At 31.5% G+C, this 17,548-nt stretch overlaps 1 protein-coding gene across 1 annotated transcript; it reads right to left on the reverse strand.

Moving 5' to 3' along the window:
- Positions 1 to 366: 366 nt before the first annotated feature.
- On the reverse strand, positions 367 to 17,257 carry LOC134828619 (neuropeptide SIFamide receptor; the record flags this gene model as incomplete). Its single annotated transcript, XM_063841600.1, has 9 exons — positions 367 to 560; positions 999 to 1,359; positions 1,414 to 1,681; positions 1,750 to 1,924; positions 1,996 to 2,155; positions 2,210 to 2,492; positions 5,018 to 5,117; positions 15,763 to 15,875; positions 17,145 to 17,257. Coding segments are annotated over 9 exons (1,767 nt in total), but the record flags the coding sequence as incomplete, so codon positions are not given.
- Positions 17,258 to 17,548: the final 291 nt, after the last annotated feature.

A 17,548-nucleotide genomic window follows, 5' to 3' on the forward strand; every position in this document is an offset into this window, starting at 1 on the left:
GATTTCCCAACTCTTTGCTACATTGAAAAAGCTTGTATAGCGCGCGCAGAAATTAAACCTAAAAAACTCAAGTCTCTTTGTTGCACTATACTATCATTATTATGTTATACAAATGTAACAATTATTATTATTTTTATAAAATTTCAAACAATGGCGTTTACAAACATAGACATACATCGATATCATTACATTTATAACATTTAGTACTTTTTTTTGTTTGATTATTTTCTATGAAAAACGACATCTAAACGAATTAACAGAACCGAAAATAAGAACATCATTAACATTATTATCATTATTATGTTATATATTATGTTTGTAGTCTGTATCATTATTTTAAGTAACAAGAAATTAATAATAAAAATTTCAGTCAGGGAAAAATCCTATTGTCTTACGAACAGGTGAAGCCGATGAACTTCCACGTGAATCAGCTTTCTTTAAAATTGATGTATGAGATATTGATGTGCTTGAGTCTTGCTTATTTAAGTAACTACGTGGTGAATCATAAAAAGATATGATTGAGTCTTGCTTAATTAACTGACGGCGTTTGGGGTTGTCCTCTGTTAGAAATGAAAGTAAAATTTAAATTTTCTGTCAAAAAGGTGTTCCAAAAATTTATTTTGTTTCGTATTTCCTCACCCATAATTTTTATCATAAATTATATTTAATTTTTGGATTTTTTTAATAAATTAATTAATTAATTTTGAAATATTTTTTTTTGTTTTTATAAAAAAATATTATCATTTTAAGTTATTTTGTAGATTATTTGAGCAAAAAATTGAAAAAAAAAATTAATTTAATTTTTTTTAAATATTTTCAGAATAAAAACACCTTGTCAAAGCCTTAATTAATTAACAAAATCATTAAAATTAAAGAACTTTAAGTTTTTATATGAAAATTTTTTAAAATAAAAAAAAAACTTTTCAAGGTTTGGATTTCAAATATGTAATTTGAAACAGAAAAGGTCTATGGAATGCCTTATAAGTGATCGTACATACCTGCAAAGGAGATAACCGAGTCCTGTTTAATTAAATAGTGTCGCTTATTTTCCATGTACGAGGAGACATCTTGATTCGACAGCATGATTTTGCTGTTGACATTCTCGATATACGACACTTGCGTATCCTGCTTGCAGAGAATGCCCCGCTTCGGATATGATTCTTGTTTGAAAATACTGCTATTACTATTGTTAAAGCTGTCGGTGTCTCTGCCGCCCATGTTGTGATGTTGCGACTCGTTGTCAGATGACGTCTTCATTCTCGTGTTGGATGACGCGGACGACGGCTCGATATACGAAATGAATGAATCCTGATTTGATAAGATACTCTTTGATCCATTGCTATCTTGTTTGATTAACATCTGGCAGGAATTGTTGCTGTATTGTGAGTCGGAGCTGTAGTGCTTCTTGAACACATGTCGGCTCAGCTGGCTGCTCGTGTCGACAGACGATGCCTGCGAAAACTGCCTTGAAACGTTGCTGTCCTGCTTAATTAACATCTGACGTGATAGATTGCTGTCCTGCTTGGCAATGGCGTGATGTCGCCCGTAGATGGTCGAAGCTGGCTCGGATTTCAGCGATGGGCTATACGGTGGTCGACGACAACTGTTCTGGTTGTTGTGGTAGTGCGACGATTTGCGCGTACTTGTTGACGACGAGGCAATCGCCACTGTCTCATAATATCTGGAAACGTGACAAAATTAATTTAATTCAAGAACACACACAGACAAAAAATCACGGTTATCACTCACCCCAATCTGCCGCAGCATTTCTTCGATCGAATTATGGCGGCAAAGCCTCGACGGTACTTCTTGTTGAAGAACGCATACAGAATCGGATTGATGCAGGAGTTTGACGAACCGAGCCATTGTGCGATGGGAGTCACCATTCCAATCATCTCCTCTTCGCGCTCCGTTAATGGACCACCTGCGAAAATACACAAAACAATCATCATCATTAATGCATGCGACGAAAAAACCACAAAAACCAATATTTACCTAATTTAATCCGCGCGAAAATAAAATACAGCGGCAACCACGACAAAACAAACAAAATAATCACAATCACGAGCATCTTGATAACCTTTATTTTGGACTTTTGTTGCATCCGATCCATTTGTGCATCCTTCGAGTCGCCCGGAATCGACCTTGTCCACACCTGCAACGAAAAAGCCGTTAAATGCAACTGTAATCCGCATGCAACTGAACCTACCTTAATCCATATCAGAATGTAACAAATTGATATTAAAGCCATCGGTAGCAGGTAGCACGCGATCAAATTCGCTATGAGAAAGTACAGTGCACCGTTTAGTCCTTCGGGCCAGATTTCGAGACAAACTTTCACGTCAGTTGGCAGCTCGGGCACGGAAACGAGCTCGAAGAAGACGGCCCACGGGATTGTCGAGGTCAGTGCGATCACCCAAATCGCAAAAATAATGAAACGGGCACGACGTTTCGTGATTTGTAGTTTCAGTGGCCACCAAATTGCCAAAAACCTGTGAAAAAAAAATGGGGAAATGAATTTCCAGTTCAATGCCACAAGTTCACGTTAATTTATCAAATAACACCTTGCTTTGGCTTGTAAAAAATAATTACACGGTTCTTTGTGTGTGTTTGAGTGTGACCAACAAAACATAGTCGTTTATTAGGCTTTCTCTCTAACGATTGCTTTGTTTCAATGTCATAACAAATCAATAATTATTTAGAGTCAAAGATTCCATTTGTAATAGTATTTTTTTGTTTTTCGCTACTTTTTTTCTGCTTGTTTGTTTTATTGTGTCTTACGACTTTTGTATGATACAATTTCTCAGTCTCGCTCCTCGTTACAAGTAGTAACGATAGTTTTTCATATTAATGGCGCCATGCCTAACATTTTTTTCTCTTCTTTTTGTGAACATTTCCTTTTTTCGGTGTACAGGCATAGATTGCTTGTCTGAGCTTTATTACTGTAACGGAGGAAACATGAAACTCGAGTAACTGCAAAATCTGCTGTAGCTTTTAAAACCATTTTATGAGAGCGCTTTTCACAATTCGAAAATCATTTTATGAGAAATAATCTTAAAATTTTTCAATTTGTTTGAAATTTAAGTGTTCAAGGGAATTTTCCAGACATTCTTTAAAAAATTTTAATAAACTTTAAAAAAATGTCAATGACAAAAAAAAGTGTCGAAATTTTACTGAATTTTGTCTATTTTAATAAATTTTCTTATATTTTTGGAAAAATATTATAAATATCTTTGAATTTTCGAAAAAAAAAATTGTATCGAACATTTTTCGAAAATTAAAAAATTTAAGAGTTCTTCATGTTCTTCATATTCTCGAGTGAAAAAAATTAACCAAATTTCTAAAAAAAAAAAAATATTAAAAAATGTGAAGAAAATTGACGAATTTTGAAAATATTTCTGGAATCTCTTTTCTTTCCGAATAATGTTCGAAAAAAAAATCTCAAATTTTCGAAAATTTTTCAAAAATTGGATTTTTATAAAATTTTAAATATTTTTCGAAAATTTGAAATTTTATTCGAACGTCTTTTCAATAGTTTAATAACTTTTTTTTCGAAAATAAATTTATTTCTAAAATTTTAAGAAAATTTTGACAATTTTTTAAGAAGTGGAAATGTCTTTATGAAAATATTCGTAAAAAGACACAGTTAGAGACACTCAAGAGCAAATAATTTTACAGTAAACGCTTTTCATAAACCAACATCGTTGTGATTCATGGCATGGCTATACTACTCTTATTATTACAATGTGATTGTATCGTAATGTTGTTGGCTCAATCAACAAAATAAACAAGCTGTAAGTTTCTTTTTGCTACTTAGTGCGATACAAAACAGCTCAAATATCTCTCTGCTTCTCTCGTATCACTTCGTAAGTATCTAAAGCACTGCAGATTGTCAGATTATGGGATTTTTGAGTATTAAGTTGCTTCCATCTTGTCTCGGAAATGCCACGCTTTTGTTTTTGCGGAGACAAAATGTGAGTGAACTTTCGATGATGAAGAAGCGATAAAACCCTTTTTCTGGGTCGCGATGCTAATTCAATTAATAAACGCTGATTGACAATTCATGACGTTCATAAATTGGTTTTGCATGCGAAACATCTTGTGCTCCTTTTTCTTTTATCATCAATCTCTTACGGATGATCGGTTTGAATTTATATTGGAACCTTCAAAAAACAATTTGCCAATCTTTTAAACCATCGATTAACCTTGAAATGAAATATTTCCTCCCACAGAGACATTGTGTTACATCATTTTACGAGAGATGTGCATAAAAGAGGGAAAAAAGACAACATTAAACCTTACTTCATATATCTTCGTTCCGGGACGAGAGACAAGATGTAGCTGTAGCAGAGTTAGTCATCGGGATACGGCAGGGTAAGAAGTTTTCCATTCATATTCATAAAGACATAAAAATTCAAATATTCCTTCGCATGGCAACTTTGAAAGCTTTTGTATGGCGTGTGTTTGTGCATAAAAGGAGGAAAAAAGGGTTCTATTGTGTATGCAAGTGTAATTATTATTTTCTATGCAAAAATAGTTCTTGATGTGCTTATTCATATCATAGCCATCAATCAAAGTGTATGGCGTATGTGTGTCATTGTTAGTGTGAAAAAGGACTTTTGCATGCAAAAAATCTCTTTTGTCAACTGCAAGCTCGCATTGAATATAGTTTACATTTTTTTTCTTTTCTCTTTTTAGCCCGAGTGAGTGTCGCAGACTCAAATCCGAACAAACGTTGAAGAAGAGTGGATTGAGAAATTACTTTTTATGAGCCATAAGCCATGTTAAGGCGGCGAAATGTGTATGGAACGGAATTTATTAGCATTAACTCTTCCTTTTTTATGTACGAATCACATCAAAGCTCGTGTAATGATGTTTAACATCCACATTATGCAAATTGATACTTTGATTTATTTTTGTCAAATTGTCGTTTTTTTGCCCATTTTCATCACGAAGCGCCTCGCATGCTAAAATTTAGAACAAAAAAATGCCTGGAAATTTTTTTGCAGTCACTTACCTATCCACGGACACAGCTATCAGACTGTAGACAGATGCGGCAACCGAGACACCCTGTATGTAAGGTACTGTTTTGCACATTAATCCTCCCAGCATCCATGCTGCAAGTACAAAGAAAAAAGAATTATTAGAGCATTTTTCTCCTCATATGTCTCTCATGAGTAATTCGTTGCTAGAAAAAACAAACTTTTTATTGTTTTCCATGAATTACGGATAATCCCCTAAATTAACTGCGTAAAGATTTATAGCGACTCTTCTACATTTAACGAAAAATTTTAGGGAATAGACGATTTTCTCAAAAAATAAAAGTCACACAGATTTAATCAGTTAATTAAAATTCTGTCACTGAAGCTCTTGCGAAATCCCGCACGTGTCTCAAAATAAGCGGCCATGTGGTCAAAGACCTAATATCAATTAAATTCAGTCGTGACAAAAGTGTGGAAATCGATGGCAATCCGAAAATGTAGCAAAAACAATCATCGTCGTCGTGACAATGACAATAATTTTCTCACACTTTTTTTCCTCGTCGTCTCAATGAAAATACCGAAGAAGAATTAGAATTATTATTACTTGTTTGTGCACTCGTGCGACGACATGACATTTGGAAATGTATTTTATTGTATGAAATGTGCAAATTACACGATTTGCTTCATTGCCATTGATTTGAGCTTGAGCCGGCACAACGGCGAACGCAACGAAGAGGAAGAAATAGTAGATGGGGAAACATTTTAATAAATTTTACCACCGGAAAATGAATTAAATTTCATTTACTGATTCAATTTGATTAGAAACTATTAAAATTTGTGAGGCAAACGAAGGTATAGATAAGGAAATGTGGCGGAATTTGAATGAAACCACATGTTATAAGAAAGTTTCCTTGTCATGCTGATGACTGTAAAATTGCCGAGTTTTTGTATCTATTTTTGGAAAAGCGTGTTTTATCATTGTTTTTGATCAAAGGAGGCTTATTTTATGTTTGAATTAGCAAAATGGCGATTTTCAAATTTTTTAACGGTCATTTTTTGAATTGACATTTACGAATTTCTATTAATTTTTTTTTATAAAATTACAAAAAAAAAGTCTATTGGACTGAAACAATGGAACAAAAAGTTTTTTAATTTTAGCCAATAAAGTATCTTTAATTGACTGAAATTAAAAACATTTTTCCCATTGTTTCAGCCCAATATAGACTTTTTTTCGATATGCGATTCTATGACAACTGGCAATGAACTTGAAAATTACATCCGCAAAAGTTTCGCCAAAACTGACAAGAAGTTGATGTCTCGTAAAAGTATTGTGGTGCATTGAGACGACGTCTTTCCTTCATTTCCTTCGTACAAAAATCAAGCCAAGAAACCGGTTTCGACCTTTTTCATTAAAAACAAATTTAAGTTTCTTTTTTGGCAAAACAATTTCTTCCTCCTTGCCACTTCTTCGTCTTAACTTGACCTTAACTAAAATTGTTTTTATCGCTGCCAAAAAAGAGATATTTTACTAAATAATACTAAATAACAATTTTTTTGTCAGATGAACATATTTTGACGCCCACAGCTCAGCGCAGCTCGGATATTTAAAATTTGTGAAAAAAAAGTAGTAAAAAGAATAAAACTTGCATAAAATTTCTCTCCCACAAGTATCCATTCAATTCAATGGTTGTTACATTTCTATGGCTCTAAATGCTGGAGAGCGAGACGTTGTCAAGTGTATAATGAAGTATGCGAGAAATAATTACAAAATTTATGCCATAGTTATTGCAGTTCATATAAAAATATTTTATGTGTGCCAAATAAAATAAAAAAAAGTAAAAATTAGTGCAGAAAAATAGTCCATCTGATAATTTTATTCATCCTCTTAATAAAAGTGTTTGTAACGGGAAAAAACTTTGAAAGTTGTTTAATTTATATCGCCTCGAAAAGGGCTTAAAGCGAAGTTTTTTATGAAAAATTTATGATTGGATGGCAAACACGTGTCAACGTCATCGTCGTAACTGACGAAAAAATATTTCGTTTAATTTATTGCTCTTAATTTTCGTCCTCGGGCATCAACAAAGGACATCCAATGAATTTTGACAGATTCAAATAATTTTTTTCCTTAATAAATTTAACACTTTATAGCTACAGAATTTATTTTTAAGCACTTACGCGTGTCTCTCATAAAATAAAGACAGTGAAGAAACATTCAATTTTCGGGGCTCAATAAAAGCAAATTGATTTAAAATCAATAACAAGAGTTCAAAATACTTTCAAATCAAATTTACTGTCACTAATGCCTTTAAAATCCTCATTGTTGAGCTTGAATAGAGCATCATCACATTTGCATGCAAAACCAGAACAAGAAGAGAAAAAGTTGAGGACACAAAGTTGAAAGAAAGAAAGCAAAAGTACAGAAAAACTTGCTCTTTTCATAATTAGCTGGAAAAATGATTTGTCACGGATTTTTTTTTAATTTTCTCTTTCAGAATTCGTTCCAGAGTTTTCGAAGTGGTTACGTAACAAATACCGTTGGAAAGGTTGAAGGTTGTGTCGATTTACATCGCAAGCGAAGTTTTTGATGAAAATGATGATATTTTTTTTTGGGAAATTACAGGAAGTCAATCAAACGTGAGTGTCGCGACTTCTTTTTATTTTTCGCGATTGCCTTGATTTTCAAAAGTTGTCAAAAGGAAGAAAAAAACTGTAGCTCATCATACATTCAAGAAGACAACAGACGTCGGATATTAGCAATAAAATTTTATTATTGAATTAGATTGATTTTATCTCTTGTCTCGCTTCTTGGAGTGCAGGTTTACGACAGCAAATGGAGACGTCTGGTGGTTCAATAATGCAAATTAAAAAAAAATTTAATAAGTTTTGACCTGCCAAGTGACTATTTATTCAATTTTAGGCTTAAAACTGGTCAAAAAGTGACTTGTTAAATTTATCAGCGTTTGTACTTCCAAACGCTGATTTTTTTGTTTCGTCAAATATCGACCCAAGACGATCAGAAATCATCTTAAGAATGAATATTTATTCAATTTTAGGCTTAAAACTGGTCAAAAAGTGACTTGTTAAATTTATCAGCGTTTGTACTTCCAAACGCTGATTTTTTTGTTTCGTCAAATATCGACCCAATATGAACAAAAATCATCTTTAGAATGAATATTTATTCAATTTTAGGCTTAAAACTGGTCAAAAAATGACTTGTTAAATTTATCAGCGTTTGTACTTCCAAACGCTGATTTTTTTGTTTCGTCAAATATCGACCCAGTATGAACCGAAATCATCTTAAGAATGAATATTTATTCAATTTTAGGCTTAAAACTGGTCAAAAAATGACTTGTTAAATTTATCAGCGTTTGTACTTCCAAACGCTGATTTTTTTGTTTCGTCAAATATCGACCCAAAACGATCAGAAATCATCTTTAGAATGAATATTTATTCAATTTTAAGCTTAAAACTGGTCAAAAAGTGACTTGTTAAATTTATCAGCGTTTGAACTTCCAAACGCTGATTTTTTTGTTTCGTCAAATATCGACCCAATATGAACAAAAATCATCTTTAGAATGAATATTTATTCAATTTTAAGCTTAAAACTGGTCAAAAAGTGACTTGTTAAATTTATCAGCGTTTGTACTTCCAAACGCTGATTTTTTTGTTTCGTCAAATATCGACCCAATATGAACAGAAATCATCTTTAGAATGAATATTTATTCAATTTTAGGCTTAAAACTGGTCAAAAAATGACTTGTTAAATTTATCAGCGTTTGTACTTCCAAACGCTGATTTTTTTGTTTCGTCAAATATCGACCCAATATGAACAGAAATCATCTTTAGAATGAATATTTATTCAATTTTAGGCTTGAAATTGGTCAAAAAGTGACTTGTTAAATTTATCAGCGTTTGAACTTCCAAACGCTGATTTTTTTGTTTTGTCAAATATCGACCCAATATGAACAGAAATCATCTTTAGAATGAATATTTATTCAATTTTAGGCTTAAAACTGATCAAAAAGTGACTTGTAAAATTTATCAGCGTTTGAACTTCCAAACGCTGATTTTTTTGTTTTGTCAATTTATCGACCCAATATGAACAGAAATCATCTTTAGAATGAATATTTATTCAATTTTAGGCTTAAAACTGGTCAAAAAGTGACTTGTTAAATTTATCAGCGTTTGAACTTCCAAACGCTGATTTTTTTGTTTCGTCAAATATCGACCCAATATGAACAGAAATCATCTTTAGAATGAATATTTATTCAATTTTAAGCTTAAAACTGGTCAAAAAGTGACTTGTTAAATTTATCAGCGTTTGAACTTCCAAACGCTGATTTTTTTGTTTCGTCAAATATCGACCCAAAACGATCAGAAATCATCTTTAGAATGAATATTTATTCAATTTTAGGCTTAAAACTGGTCAAAAAGTGACTTGTTAAATTTATCAGCGTTTGTACTTCCAAACGCTGATTTTTTTTGTTACGTCAAATATCGACCCAATATGATCAGAAATCCTCTTTAGAATGAATATTTATTCAATTTTAGGCTTAAAACTGGTCAAAAAGTGACTTGTTAAATTTATCAGCGTTTGTACTTCCAAACTCTGATTTTTTTGTTACGTCAAATATCGACCCAATATGAACAGAAATCATCTTTAGAATGGATATTTATTCAATTTTAGGCTTAAAACTGGTCAAAAAGTGACTTGTTAAATTTATCAGCGTTTGAACTTCCAAACGCTGATTTTTTTGTTTCGTCAAATATCGACCCAATATGAACAGAAATCATCTTTAGAATGAATATTTATTCAATTTTAGGCTTAAAACTGGTCAAAAAGTGACTTGTTAAATTTATCAGCGTTTGAACTTCCAAACGCTGATTTTTTTGTTTCGTCAAATATCGACCCAATATGATCTGAAATCATCTTTAGAATGAATATTTATTCAATTTTAGGACTTATTTTTTTGTCAAATATCGACCCATTTTTTGTTTCGTTCAAAATTTATCAAAAAATGTCATGTAAAAAAATCACCGTTTTTACTTCCAAACGCTGATTTTTTTGTTTCGTCAAATATCGACCCAATATGAACAGAAATCATCTTTAGAATGAATATTTATTCAATTTTAGGCTTAAAACTGGTCAAAAAATGACTTGTTAAATTTATCAGCGTTTGAACTTCCAAACGCTGATTTTTTTGTTTCGTCAAATATCGACCCAAAACGATCAGAAATCATCTTTAGAATGAATATTTATTCAATTTTGAGCTTAAAACTGATCAAAAAGTGACTTGTAAAATTTATCAGCGTTTGAACTTCCAAACGCTGATTTTTTTGTTTTGTCAATTTATCGACCCAATATGAACAGAAATCATCTTTAGAATGAATATTTATTCAATTTTAGGCTTAAAACTGGTCAAAAAATGACATCGTCGTCAAATATCGACCCAATATGAACAGAAATCATCTTTAGAATGAATATTTATTCAATTTTAGGCTTAAAACTGGTCAAAAAATGACTTGTTAAATTTATCAGCGTTTGTACTTCCAAACGCTGATTTTTTTGTTTCGTCAAATATCGACCCAATATGAACAGAAATCATCTTTAGAATGAATATTTATTCAATTTTAGGCTTAAAACTGGTCAAAAAGTGACTTGTTAAATTTATCAGCGTTTGTACTTCCAAACGCTGATTTTTTTGTTTCGTCAAATATCGACCCAATATGAACAGAAATCATCTTTAGAATGAATATTTATTCAATTTTAGGCTTAAAACTGGTCAAAAAGTGACTTGTAAAATTTATCAGCGTTTGAACTTCCAAACGCTGATTTTTTTGTTTCGTCAAATATCGACCCAATATGAACAGAAATCATCTTTAGAATGAATATTTATTCAATTTTAGGCTTAAAACAGGTCAAAAAGTGACTTGTTAAATTTATCAGCGTTTGAACTTCCAAACGCTGATTTTTTTGTTTCGTCAAATATCGACCCAATATGAACAGAAATCATCTTTAGAATGAATATTTATTCAATTTTAGGCTTGAAATTGATCAAAAAATGACTTGCAAAAAAAATCACCTGAACTATTGGAAAATTGTCGAAAATGATTACCTTGCCGAAGGAACGAACAGTGAAAAAATTGTCTGAACTTTGTAAAATAGTAATAATATTACGGGCGTGTACACGAATCATGTACACACACACACACATGTTTATGACCTTGTCCTGATTTCAACTTATAATATGCAGGCAGGTTGAAATTAAAACGTGAAGCACATTGAAAGCATATTTTGAATGTTCAGTACTTGTGCGAGAGAGGGATATATAAAGTGCACAACAATAATAACAATAATAATGGTGAGTGTACTCTGGCGAAAAAAAAAGAAAGAAAGGGGTATTGTTACCTCTCATTTTTTTAAAAATAAAACGAACGACGAGTGTTTAGTAGACCTTATTCAAACACACATTCATTTATAATAATAACATTTTTTTTTCGTATGATTTTAGAAAAAGATGGAAGAGTTCATGTTGATTTGATTCCGTCTCCGTGTGTTCCATGTGAGTGCCTAGCCTTGCGCCTCGCAGACACACATACATCATGATGTGCTCTTATCAGCAGCGTTCGCACGTTTTCTGACCTATATTTTTCACATTTTCCGAACGCTGTTGTACGTTACTACGACTAACTTTTGTTATATAACCGTTTTTAGGACAACGTTCGCACACACACAGCCGAACAGAGGAAAATGTTCGAAAAGTACTTTTTACGGGATAATATTACAGACACCGTCTACACAGCATTCTCGCATCCTGGTGAACTAAATAAAAAAGGTTAAGGTCGTCCGTTCGATTCATGGGTTCGCAGATTTCGCATTCGATATGCATATTGAATAATTAAGAGGACTTCTTCTCACACACATTTCCACTCATGACACATATTTAGCAGAAAAAGGATCTTTTTTTATTTCATTTTTTATTATGTATTGCAATCCATGCAAAATCTGTACTGCTAGTGAAGCACCTACAAACGGCATGGCACTTATAAGCATAACTTTTTACAATAAAAAAATCAGGTCAAACACCCTTATATTGTACACTTTATGGAAAAAACTTAAGTATATATGTCTGTTCAAGAAGAGAGATTCGGAAAAAGACAACAAGCATGCTGTTTTAATGCAATACCTTCCTCGTTGACGAGCACAAGGAAAAAGTACGAGAGAGAGGGAGAGCAATGAAGAAATTCAATTGATATGAATTTGAACGTTATAAAATTCATGAGAGAGACCAAAAATTATTACCGAAGCACTTTTCCTCATAATTTAATAATTATTTTCGATTATAAATAGCGAACGATTTGATTTGCGTTACAAAATTTACACCATATTTTTTGGCATTTGCACAAGAAAAATTGTCGGTAAAGAACATATTTTTCTAATTGTCAGAAGAAATTGCGGGGGAAGCAGACCGAAATAGAAAAAAAATGCTAAATGGTTATTTAATTAAAAAATATGAGAAATGGTGAGACCATCAAGTGGTCATTTGGAGAAAAAAAATGTATTTTTTTTTAGTTGAACATGTTCGCTGAAGAAACATTTGAACGTGAAATGTGCCTTGAATGCGAAAAAAATATCGTTAATGAAACTTTAAACTTTTAAGGATAAAAGTGGATGAAAAAGGTAATGTATTTGTAAGGGAGGTTACAGGAAATGCATGAATTTTAACAATTTTCATGTCGGCGCGACTGAAAACCGTTCAAGGATAGGTCATGGAATGCGTTTACATTACTCAAGTGGATCGATTTTTACCCAACCAAAGGACAGAATGTTTCCGTTTGTCGTAATTTTCGGTTTTAAAAGGCTTAAAATGTCGTACGGTGAGTATATGAAAATATTTCTTTCAACAATTTTTGAGAAAAAATCCCTTTTTAGGTACTTTCTTGTAAAAATTTCGCCGTAAACTGCGATAAAAGTTCCGTCGTCAAGCAGTCTCACCACTGGAATGTGCGAAATCACGCGACAGACAGTCACGTAAGAGACCAGAAATGCAGCAACGAGCAATTTGCCATCCAATAAATGTCCTGCACATTCCGTCCCGTCATCCCGTGTACATACAACGACAAACCGCAGTAACAGATGTTCTGTACCAAAAAAAAAAACTCTGGAAACAATAAAATATAAAATGGTCACACAATCGAATATTGCTCCTTTCGTCATGCGAACACTTTTTCATGAGAGAGAGAACAAATGTAACCGAAGAGTTCATTGAACCTTGGAAATTATCCAGATAAATTTTTCATGCAGTTCGTTGCTGTTTGCGATGAGTTTTAGAAATTTTAATCACAGAAGTCAGTCAGCCATTCGTCTCTTGGTAGAAGAAAATGAACTTGTTTGCAGACGACGACGACGACATCGAACGAAAATACATAGGAAAAGGCATCACATCATTATTAATGCCATATTTTAATTTTCAGAGTGGAGTTTTTCTTTCCTGATGTTCTCGCACTCTATTGTCTTGCTCGTTCGCTCGCTCGCTTGCTTGCATAATTTCGTTAAAAACAACGAAACAACCGATCGGATCGTGTTCTCTCTACCCCATTCGCAATTCGTTTCCGTGTGGAATGTACGTGCCTCGGTACTTCGTGTGTGTGTGTGTGTGTGTGTGTGTAATCCTCGGTGTAATCATCAACGTTGTTTTTCCGTAACCTGCCTAGCTAGGTTGCTGTTGCCTTGTAAGTCAATTCAAATTGTTCAACAGTACATTATATCTACATTATACACATGTTAGTGGTGTTTATGTACTCTTTTCTACTCGTTTTTACGGAGACGAACGATGAACGGCATGAACGGAAGAGAATTAGGTCAAATAGCCAATGAACTACATTTTACCTGGTCAGGGCCGAAAGAGAAAATGCAACAAAATATTGATTGCTTTTGTATTATATAGGCTTATATTTCATAATCAAATGAAAAAAAAAGTAAAAAAAAAATTAGTTGAGTCCATACTATCAGTTTTCAGTAACAGAAGTTGATTTTTTTCCTTCCAAGAAATGCGACGAAAGAAAGAAAAAGAGAAGACAAAGTGGGAGAAAAAGGCAATATGTTTTAAATTCTAACAGTTGAATGGTTTTCTTCCCGTTTTATTTGTTTGTTATTTGTTCGCTCACACTCCCACAAAAACACACACACGCACGTGAGACATACCTATATTGTTAAAAGTTGATGTCTCTCTGGCAAAAATTAACACAAAGTTTTTTTAAAGGATTAAATATAAAAAAAAAATTAGAAAACTGTAAAATTCATGAGAAACCTTAGTTTTGCCAATCAAATATTTAAGTGTAAATTTAAGTTGAATTAAATTAAGTTTGAAATTAAGTCTTGAGGCGGTAATTTAATTATTTAATTTTTTATTATAATTTATATAATATTTTTATTTTATCCAATACTTTTTTTCAAAAAAAATTTTTTTTTATTAATTTTTTTTTATAATAAAAAAAATAATTATTTTTGTTTTTATTTATTATTTTCAATTAATTAAGTTTTTTTTTTAATTTTTAATATTAAGTAATTGTTTTTTCATTTAATAATTATTTAAATAGTTAATTTAATATTTATTTTACTTATTTATAGTTTTTTTTATTATTTATATGTTTTTTTTAATTATTTAAAAAAATTTTAAAATTAATGGAATTTTTGGCAGTTTAAAATTTGAAAAAATTAAATGATTTAAAGTTAATAGTTAAACAAGCATTTTTTGTCCTTTTTTTAAAGGTAAAAAATATATTGGTCAAAAGAGAGGGATTTATTAATTTTGTATAATTTTTAAAACTTTAATTAAAAATAATTAAATTTTTAATTTAGTTTTTTTTTCTTATCAATGTCAAGGTTTGGTAGAAAAATTATTTACAATCTTAATTTTGTTGGTAAATTTGTTTAAATTTATTTTTAAAAAACATTGAAATGTTAAATTTAATTTTAAATTGCGAGACATAATTTCTTCACAATGCTTAAGAGGATTTTGATTAATATTTGCTCAAGACTCTTGTTTGTTGTCTAAAAGGGGACGACGAGCAAAAGTTTGTTCGCTCATAAAGTTGCTGTCATCCTCATCGACGTTGATGAAATATGTGGAGCCCAATCGGAGGATTATTCGTCGTGACGTCTATCTAACAAAAGCGTGTGTATGTGTGTGTATTCGCAGCAGCAAAAAATATGAAAGGTTAAATTTCTGGTCGATTAATCCGATTTATTTTGCGAACGAAAAAAAAATATGAAAGAATTTTCCAGTTCATACAACAACGACCAACGCAAAAACACCGAATCTTGGCTTCTTGCACATTATCTTGCATCGACACATGTAAATTTTTTTTTTATCTTGCTCAGCTATCATAATAACATTATTACATACGACGACAGCGATGGTGACCAGCAGCCAACAAGGAATGGCACGACAACCGAGAGAATAAAAAGGGATAAATGACATTGAAAGAAACTTTGGAACACACATAAAATATTGTCACAACACACGAAATAATAGCCAGAGATTGGGCATTAGTCCAAAATTATCATTTATTTGAACTTTAGACACATTTTTACACACACACACACCTACGCCATTGATGCACAAAGCACACAAATGACAAACTTGAACTTGCATTATTTCATTATACGATTATTATTATTCTGGTAGGCACAAGTACAATTACTCACAAAACAATTTGTTTCGCGCGGCACGACTGAGTCACAGCTGAGATGAAAGAAAATCGTGTGTGTACTTACGGACAAAAATGTTGCTCATTAATGTGGCTGGCAAGCAAAAGATGATTACTAGGATGTCGGCGAGTGCGAGATTAACAATGAAAAAGTTGGTAACGGTCCGCATGCGAGGCGCTCTGCAAAGAGAAGAAGGAAAATTAACATGATTAGTAACAGGTGCGTTAATAGTAGCAGCAGTAGTTGTTGTTGTTGTTGTTAGAACGACGATGCACATTTAAGAGTGACACAAAAGTTTGTTGTAGTATCTGCCCACGTTACTCGAAACTTTTTGTCGAGAGGAATGCCGAAAATTAGCCTGAAGACATTTTTTGGGGAAGATGTTGTGAATAAAATGTGACGAGAAGGTTTGCCATGGAGGACATGTATTATTACAATTTACACTCAATTTAAGTTTGCAATTTGTCCCTTTACCGTAAGCCAGATGAGACTAAAGATAAGGCTATCTTCGAGCGTTTTGAGAGAATTTGAAGGAAGGTTTCTCTTTAAATAAAATGTTTTTATTTTTTTAAATAAAAAGGGCACACTTTTATGATTATCATGTGTGTGATTCGCGGTTTTCCTTGAGCATGAATTTAAATTAATTTTTTGTTCGTCTTATATAAATGGAAAACATACAATGTGAATAAAAAAATTCTCATTAAAAAAAAAATAAAAAATTAGAATTAATTTCAATTGAAATAATAAAAAATAATTTATTAATTATAAATAAAAATTTTTTAAAAATTAAATTATTTTTAATGCATATCGTAAATAAATAATTCAAAATTTAAATAAAAAAAAATATTAAATTCATTATTTAGAAACTTGAAAAATTCTCTTAAAATTACTCAAAAACCGTCATTTTATATTTTTAAAGTACGATTTTTTAAATTGTTGAAAAAAATTAAAATATTTAAAAAACTATGTAATTATTTTGCATAAACTTATTCAAAATAATTTTGTTTGTGAAAATTTTTAAATTAATATTTTTAGTAAAAATTACAATAGAGAAAAAAAAAAACAAAAAAAAAAAAATAATAAATGATTAAAATAAAATAAAAAAATAATTTATTAACTAAGATACTTAAATAAAACTAAAAATGAAAGAAATGTAAAATTTTAGGAAAAAAAATTATCTGATAATATTTTCAGAATTTTTTTTATAAACTTTCATAAGAACTCAATACTGAAAAATACGAAAATTGACAAAGTTTTTTAATAAATTTTCAAGTCGCGACTGAAGTACTCTTGATAAAATAAAAAAAGTGACTTTTAGCCAATAATTCCTTAATTAACGATAAAAAGAAAAATTGATGACAACATCATCGAACAAAAACAACCACATTTATGTCGCTTGTAACACACATTATTGGTGTAACATCATATTATTATTAGCATTATCTTACCTAAACACAACTGCTATAACAAAACTATTGCCAACAAGTCCCACAATGAAGACGATAAAATAAGCCACACAGTAAACTATAGTCATTGTCGACGAATGTCGATAGAATAATTCCTCTCCAGTGTTATTGTAATAAGTTGTGTTGTTGAAGTTGTTGCTATTTGTGAAAAATTTGTTCTGCACAAGAATGAAAAATAAAATGGGATTAGTTGGGAAATCAATCAAAACATTCACATGCTCAATCAACAACATGATTAATTTATCGCACAAAACACACACCTGAAACGCATTATAATCGTCTGTACTGTAAGCAGGTAGCGATATTTGTGTGTTTTTGTAGTCCATGTAGTCCAACAGCGGATCGGGCGTTACTTTTTGCATCATTAGAGCTCCCATGTTGTAGAC

This window comes from Culicoides brevitarsis, chromosome 2 (assembly GCF_036172545.1).
Source record: "Culicoides brevitarsis isolate CSIRO-B50_1 chromosome 2, AGI_CSIRO_Cbre_v1, whole genome shotgun sequence".
In the NCBI taxonomy this organism is placed as follows: domain Eukaryota; kingdom Metazoa; phylum Arthropoda; class Insecta; order Diptera; family Ceratopogonidae; genus Culicoides; species Culicoides brevitarsis.